This window comes from Mizuhopecten yessoensis, unplaced genomic scaffold, assembly GCF_002113885.1.
Source record: "Mizuhopecten yessoensis strain PY_sf001 unplaced genomic scaffold, ASM211388v2 scaffold8157, whole genome shotgun sequence".
Classification (NCBI taxonomy): domain Eukaryota; kingdom Metazoa; phylum Mollusca; class Bivalvia; order Pectinida; family Pectinidae; genus Mizuhopecten; species Mizuhopecten yessoensis.
Window position 1 is genome coordinate 9735 of NW_018407407.1, and position 8055 is coordinate 17789.

Below are 8055 nucleotides of genomic sequence, written 5' to 3' on the forward strand. Positions count from 1 at the left end.
GTTGGTCGAATTTATCTTAAAATCACACATCAAACATGTCAGCGTTTGTCATCTCCTTCCCCGAGGGAAAACTAGGAAACATAAGGGCGACGTCACTATCGACATCTACAATAGCCGTGTGTTGAGAGCAAACGAGATGTTAGCTGAGGAATTTGTAAACATGGCGGAGGTGACTTTTTGGTCTCAGTATCGGGATCTGTGGGATCCAACGGCCGTTTACGGTAATGATGGGGTCCATTTTGACAATATCAAACCTTACTATCACTCAATGAGAGGTTGTGTTATTCATTCACTGAAAAGATAGCTTTCGATACCACTCTCTTGTGCGATTGTCCAATTGTTTATCTTTTGACTTTAGAGATATGGACGTGTTACTTCCCTTATACATCCCAACCAAGCGGCCCACCCATGCCATGCATGACTGTAGTGGTTATCCCCCCTTTGATCAATATGTGACTTGTACTTTACAAGTGACTGTTGTTCCTGACACATATGTATGATTCGTATGCATTTATTTTCATACTATTTTATTTTCACACCACCACTGTTAGTGCCATGTATAGGGCATTATTAATTTGCTTCCTTTGTGTAATACTGGGTAAATATGCCCATTTTTTAATACAGTGTCTTATTTTCACAACTTCTAATTGTGTTCATGTGTCAGATTTAAAGAGTACAGATGTGGTTCTCGTTGAACACTCCTTTGGGCGACACATTTCGAGTGGCAATTTAATTTTCATGGTAAATGTTCAGTTCTTTTGATGATTATTTTAATAACTCATTGCCACTTTCCTTTTGTGTTCATATACACTTTTTACAAAATATATTGTCATAATAATGTTTGAATTAGTATTGGGTCCCAGGTGTCGGTTGATCATGTTCACTGCTTGCAGTTTACATATACGCCATACTTCATTTTCATATGAAGGTATAAAATCGGCCGTACACTAATGATCAGAAAATAACGGTGTGACCCTTGTCTGGGCACTCCTTTTGGGCGACTCCTAGGGGGTTAACTTAATATTACTACTGGATATACATATAAAAAGCAGTTTACCCCTTGGTGTTCATGTATTTATGGTTGTTTAACAGTTCTATATAAAAGGCAGATATATATCATTACAGGTAGTTTCTGTATGAATTCATTTTAACATTTCAAAGGGCATACTTATTTTACACTTGCATATTTGATACACTTGTTATTCTTAGTGTTGCTGTTAGCGTTTTCTGCGCTCTGTATTGTTTTTTATTGTAAGTTATGGCTCCAAAAATTAGGAGCTCAAAGGAGGTCACTCCAAGGCGACGGGCGGCTGTGGCAAAGCCATATGCTCCACCAACTCGGACTTTACCGGCTACCCCCACTACCACAGATGCACCATCACGGGTTGAAGATCCGGCATATTTAAATCAATATTCCGCTCAGTTGCAAGGCATGGTTAGAAGGCTTTCATTGCAGGTATTGAAGAAGCTCGTCTTCAATTTCATCGTGAAACCCAGCCCTTTCAAGGTCAACGACACAACATTTCCACAACAGGCCCTTCAACATCTTCACAGATGCAGGAACCACAACCCCACTTACCACCACATGTGGTACCACATACGTCGCAGGTGACGAACCTAAGTGCCACACCGGTGTCATCATCAGTGACCATGGAGCAGACCACTATGCTCAGCCAAGAGCCTTCACAGACACATGACCTGGGGCCCACACTGACCTCTGCCAATGGTGGGTGTCATACACAGTCTGCAGCGTCTATTGCTTTGCAATTTGCAGGAGCATTCCCCTGATCCAATGAGCCATTTCATTCCAGCACCATACCTCTTAATCAACTGGTGTCTGCAAAAAAAAAATTAAAACAAAATGGGCAAACAATTTTGTCGATATGAACACATTAACTGATAAGATACCTCCTGCTTTTGAAATGGTGGTACAACATGAAGAGGGGGATGCTCCAGCACTGCGGTGGGTACAGAAACAAAACACTACTACTAAAAAGTCTATGACCATTGACGAATGGACTACAAATTTCACTGTTTTCATGGCGGTGTATGCAGAGAAATATCCAACTGCATTCACGGAGTTGTTAAAATATTCTTCTCTCATTCGTAATTTGGCCCTGAAACAAGCAGACTGGGCGTGGTATGACAAGCGCTTCCGGCATCTCCGAGTACCTAACTCCTCTTTGTCTTGGGACACCATGCAAATGGAGTTATGGCATGAGGCAGTGACTCGAAAGTTCCATACCACACCCTCACCACAAAAACCAACTGCCCACCGGGGATTGTGTTTCAAATTCTTAAGGGGTTTGTACTGTGGGGGTTGTAAGTTTGCTCACAAATGTGGAACATGTGGTCGAAACATTCTGCGAAAGATTGTCATTTCCTGAACTGTGTGTTTGAACAGTCCGACAACTCTGGACCACCTCATTCTAACAATCCTTTTCGGGGTCAACAGAGGGAAGGTCGGCACCACAACAATGGGTCGCGATTGTTTCGGGTCCAAAACAGAGGTCCCTATAGCTCTACCTGTTTCCCCCGTTAAGTCTTCTAATTTGGCCAGTCTGCTCCAGGGTTATGACGCGGAAAGGGCTGCCTATTTGGTTGACGGTTTTACATCTGGTTTTAAAATCACTTTTACCGGTGACTCGTTTGGAAGATCTTGCAACAATTTGAAGTCTACATATGAGATGCCCCATATAATAGACAGCTGAGCTTCAGGCTAATCGCATTGCTGGTCCTTTTGAAATATCTCCCTTTCCCAATATGCATTTAAGTCCATTAGGTGTGGTACCAAACAAAGAAAAGGGAAAGTATCGATTAATCCATCATTTGAGCTATCCTCATGGGGACTTAATGATGGTATTCCAGAGGAATATTCCTCTGTGCATTATGCTACTATAATGATGCCATTTTGTTCATCAAAGGGACCAGTAATGCTTTTTTGGCCAAGACCGACATTGAATCTGCTTTTAGAATCATTCCCATTCATCCATCAAACCATCATCTTTTAGGCTTCAGAAGGAATAACAAATTTTACTTTGATAAATCTTTACCGATGGGGTTAGCAGAACGTTGCAGGAGCTTTGAAGAGTTCAGCACAGCACTCGAGTGGATTGCATACCAACAGTTGGGTGCTAGCGCTATCATTCATGTACTGGATGATTTTCTATTCATAGAAAATACACCAGAGCAGTGCCGTAGAGTCTTGTCAGGTTTGCAGGCGTTATGTCGGCACTTAGGAGTACCTTTGTCGGTTGAAAAAACATTTGGCCCTGACCAAGTCATGCCATTCCTTGGCATCACTCTGGATGCTATTTTAATGGAAGCTTGCCTCCCACTGGATACACTCTATAAATGTCAGGCTTTATGTTCCTCATTCAAAAAGCGTAAAAAGAAATTCAGTCTCTCATTGGTACTTTGAAATTTGCTACTTCGGTCATCTCAGCAGGTAAAGCATTCCTGCGGAGACTCATTGACCTGACGATTGGTGTTAAAAAGCCCAGTCACAAAATTCGTCTTCGGCAGCAAGCATTTGTACTGGTAGGAACAGATTATTATTAGTTCAAAGTGTTTGGTTATTTTCCGAATATCTTGTATATCCATGTTTTGTAGCATTTAGTCATCTGATTAGTTAATACGGTTGCAACGGGTAGTTCCATTATGTAAACCAAATACCAATAAGACATAGTAGCGGGACGCTCGTCTATGTTGGTTTTGTTAAAGTTTGTTTGTATGAGCCGAATGGCTGTTAAATAACATATAATAACACTATTGCCATTTAATTAAATGTAAGAGTGTAGTATGTACGGATTAACTTCAACAATTTTGTTGAGTTGACTTATTCGTATATATATCTTGTTGTTCGTTATTAGTGGTGATCACATTTGTGCAAAATACTATGAGATAACATGCAGTTTGGGTGGCGGCGTCATCGGTGATGTCTTATGGCGGTATCTTTTGCCGCACCTTCACTAAAATAATATTTTATGATATAATAAATGTATTGAAATTTAGATCAAAGATAAAAAAAAAAAATTACGGCATCCTGATAAAGGTTAGCCAATTACGCCAATACCATTGTCTGTGTGTTATCTATTATTTAAGTGAACTGAGCTTCATTGCATGTCATAAATTAAGGCTAGCATGATGCTAGGTGGTTGATGCTGCAGTGAGTTCTTGGAAGGATTTAGGAGGTACAAAATTATATATTTATTCCATGCTATGTGTAACAATGTGAAATATTTTGACCCGATGTCGATTCTACTGATTGTCGTCAGGTGTTCGAAAAACGCTATTATATTTCAATTACTTTAGTCAGTTACATTCGATTTCCTTTGGATCACAATTCCTTCCACCTGCGGCGTAGGTAGCAGCGCCGACCACAGCGCCCCCTAGAGCCTTTCCGGCTAATCCTACACCAGCAGCCCCTACAGACTGCATCACAGAAACGGCACTGCCAGCGGCGATACTGCCGCCATAGGTTGACATTAGAGCAGCTCCAGTGGACCCGGCAGCGGTTCCAGCGGCGGAAAAACCAATTGCCCCTAGTCCAGCGGACACTACAACGGGGGTGGCTACAACCCCCGCAACTGCACCTCCAGCAGCCAATGCTACGTCAGTCCAACACCAACCTGAACATGGAAATAAATCAACTCATTTATATCGAAATACACCACGACTAGGTATGACACTTATCATACAAATAATGGCTAGGGTGATGTTAATTATGCACATGATTATCCAAACTAGGGGTGACACTAATCACACTCTCCGTGACTAGGGGTGACACTAATCACACTCTCCAATACTAGTGGTGAGACTAATCACATTCACCATGACTAGGGGTGACACTTATCACATTCACCATGACTAGGGGTGACACTTATCACACTCAACATGACTAGGGGTGACACTTATCACATTCACCATGACTAGGGGTGACACTTATAACACTCAACATGACTAGGGGTGACACTTATCACACTCTCCGTGACTAGGGGTGACACTTGTCACATTCACCATGACCAGGGGTGACACTTATCACACTCAACATGACTAGGGGTGACGCTTATCACACTAACCGTTAACAAGTGGTGACATGACCACACTCGCCAGGACCTAAGGTGACATTTACTACACTTACCGTGACAGGAAGTGACCCCTATCACATTCACCATGACTAGGGGTGACACTTATCACACTAACCGTTAACAAGTGGTGACATGACCACACTCGCCAGGACCTAAGGTGACATTTACTACACTTACCGTGACAGGAAGTGACCCCAATCACATTCACCATGACTAGGGGTGACGCTTATCACACTCTCCGTGACTAGGGGTGACACTTGTCACATTCACCATGACCAGGGGTGACACTTATCACACTCAACATGACAAGGGGTGACACTTATCACATTCACCATGACTAGGGGTGACACTTATCACATTTAACATGGCTAGGGTTGACACTAATCACATTCACCATGACTAGGGGTGACACTTATCACACTCTCCGTGACTAGGGGTGACACTAATCACACTCTCATTGACTAGGGGTGACACTTCTTACACTCACCATGACTAAGGGTGACACTTATCACACTCAACATGACTAGTGGTGACACTTATCACACTCAACATGACTAGGGGTGACACTTATCGCATTCACCATGACTAGGGGTGACACTTATCACACTCACCATGACTAAGGGTGACACTTATCACACTCACCATGACTAGGGGTGACACTTATCACACTCACCATGACTAGGGGTGACACTTATCACACTCACCGTGACTAGGGGTGACACTTATCACATTCACCATGACTAGGGGTGACACTTATCACACTCACCATGACTAGGGGTGACACTTATCACATTCACCATGACTAGGGGTGACACTTATCACACTCAACATGACTAGGGGTGACACTTATCACACTCTCCGTGACTAGGGGTGACACCTATCACATTCATCGTGACAAAGGTTGACACTTATCACACTCATCATGACTAGGGGTGACACTTATCACACTAACCATGACTAGGGGTGACACTTATCACACTAACCATGACTTAGGATGACACTTATCACACTAACCATGACTTAGGATGACACTTATCACACTCATCATGACTAGGGGTGACACTTATTGCACTAACCATGATTAACGTTGACACTTATCACACAAACCATGACTAGGTATGACACTTATGACACTCACCGTGACTAGGGTTGACACTAATCAACCTAACCATGGCTAGCGGTGGCATGTATCACACTCACCGTGACTAGGGGTGACCCCTATCACAGTCACCGTGACAAAGGTTGACACTTATCACACTCATCATGACTAGGGGTGATATTTATCACACTCACCATGACTAGGGGAAACTCTTATCACGCTCACCGTTAATTGGAGTGACTCCTGTTAGGATGACAAGATATAGAATGACACAATGACTTGTCTTCATCCTTATGAAATCTGTGTAAAAAACAAAGGGAATTGGTTATATTTCAAAGCAGGAAATAACACTACATCATCAATTTATCAACATATCAATGTTTGTCGTTGAAATGCATCCAAGGTAAATTTGCTCTCTTAGTGTGTAAAATGTTCTATAATTAAATTCATCGAAAGCTTTTGTTCAATCATTATTTATATACATTTGGTAGTGTTTTGATCTTATATCTATTAAATAAGCAATTTATGAATATTAAATATTAATTTTATTTTATAACATATTAATTGTATTTATATTCTATATAATATTGTATGTATTTTATTTTAATTGCATGTACAAAACAGGTCCTGTATTTTGTAAAGTGCTTTAGAGCTGCTAGCTTCACAAGAATATGGCGCTATATAAACATCTTCTATTATTATTAATATTCAATCCAAGAAATAACCCTACATCATTCCAGCAGACTACATAACTTTGTGTCAACCATGAATTACAGTTAAATATATCTTTGAACACCTTTATATCAACTAGCATGCTTACTTATAAGAGATTGTTAAAACAGATTGAAAATTCAGTTTATTTATAAGCATTGTTCTTGCTACATATCATGAGTAAAGAACCGGTAATGGTCGCCTCACACTGCAAGGGTAGGTACTACTCAACATGTCTATATACCAGATTAATTAGTTACACAAACTACAGATCCCTTTCATCATACGGTTTCTTTTTTACATCTAACAATTGTCAAACAACATGATTACAACATACTTACCTTCAGAAATCCTTCACACCGCCGTGAAATGAGGTTCTCAAAAATAATGTCCGCTAATGTCGCCCTTGGGATTTGTCAGAGTATCGGTGTCGAGTATCGTCACTACCTTCCGATTCACGAAGCCAAACCTGTCAGTATATCATTGGTTAGTGATGACGTAACTGGCTATTCATATGTCAAAACGTGTACTCTGTATCTAATCTGAACTATCGGTTAAGTCAACAAACACAAATATTTGTCAGATGATATACTGCTGTATAACTTAGGTATACTAATACTAATTTATAACATCTGATATAGCGCTCTATCTAGTTAGAATAAGCCACTCGAAAGCTCTTTACAGTACATAGATATACTGTTGTATAATTTAGGTATACTAGTAATAATATACAACATCTGATATAGCGCTCTATCTAGCTAGAATCAGCGTCTCTACAGCGCTTTACTGTTAGTACATATATATACTGTTGTAGTACTTAGGTATAATATCCGTACAATGACAGATCTCTTCACCTAAAGATGAACTAGTGCACCTGGTGTATTTATTAATTGAAAAGGGTAAGGGAAATCAATAGAAACTCAAACACCGGCGCCTTGCGTGTTCATGTTTGTATTTTCATGTTTCATATTTATCATCTAACGACGCATTTTTGTATTCTTTTCCTCTTTACTCATTGCTGGCTACAACATAGACACCAATTGTATGGCATGCACAGGTAATACTTTCGCTGCTACAATAATACAATATAAAGATTGGGTTGACGTAGAAGTTGCTATGGTATTGATAACGGTCTTTCCATATGCTGCATATCAG

At 40.6% G+C, this 8055-nt stretch overlaps 1 protein-coding gene across 1 annotated transcript; it reads right to left on the reverse strand.

Moving 5' to 3' along the window:
* Positions 1-4191: 4191 nt before the first annotated feature.
* Positions 4192-7417, reverse strand: LOC110455202 (interferon alpha-inducible protein 27-like protein 1). The gene is made up of 3 exons (XM_021505184.1): positions 7242-7417; positions 6415-6489; positions 4192-4631 (listed from the first exon to the last, which is right to left on the reverse strand). Exons 2-3 carry the CDS (start codon positions 6476-6478, stop codon positions 4315-4317), a joined length of 381 nt encoding a protein of 126 aa, XP_021360859.1. The 5' UTR covers positions 6479-6489; positions 7242-7417; the 3' UTR covers positions 4192-4314.
* Between the last annotated feature and the right edge of the window lie 638 nt (positions 7418-8055).

Coding starts and splice junctions, on each gene's coding strand:
- LOC110455202 (XM_021505184.1), bottom strand. CDS start 6,478: ATGAAGACAAGTCATTGTGTCATTCTATATCTTGTCATCCTAACAGGA. Junction 4,632..6,414: donor AGGAGTCACTCCAATTAACG/GTGAGCGTGATA, acceptor TTCCATGTTCAG/GTTGGTGTTGGACTGACGTA.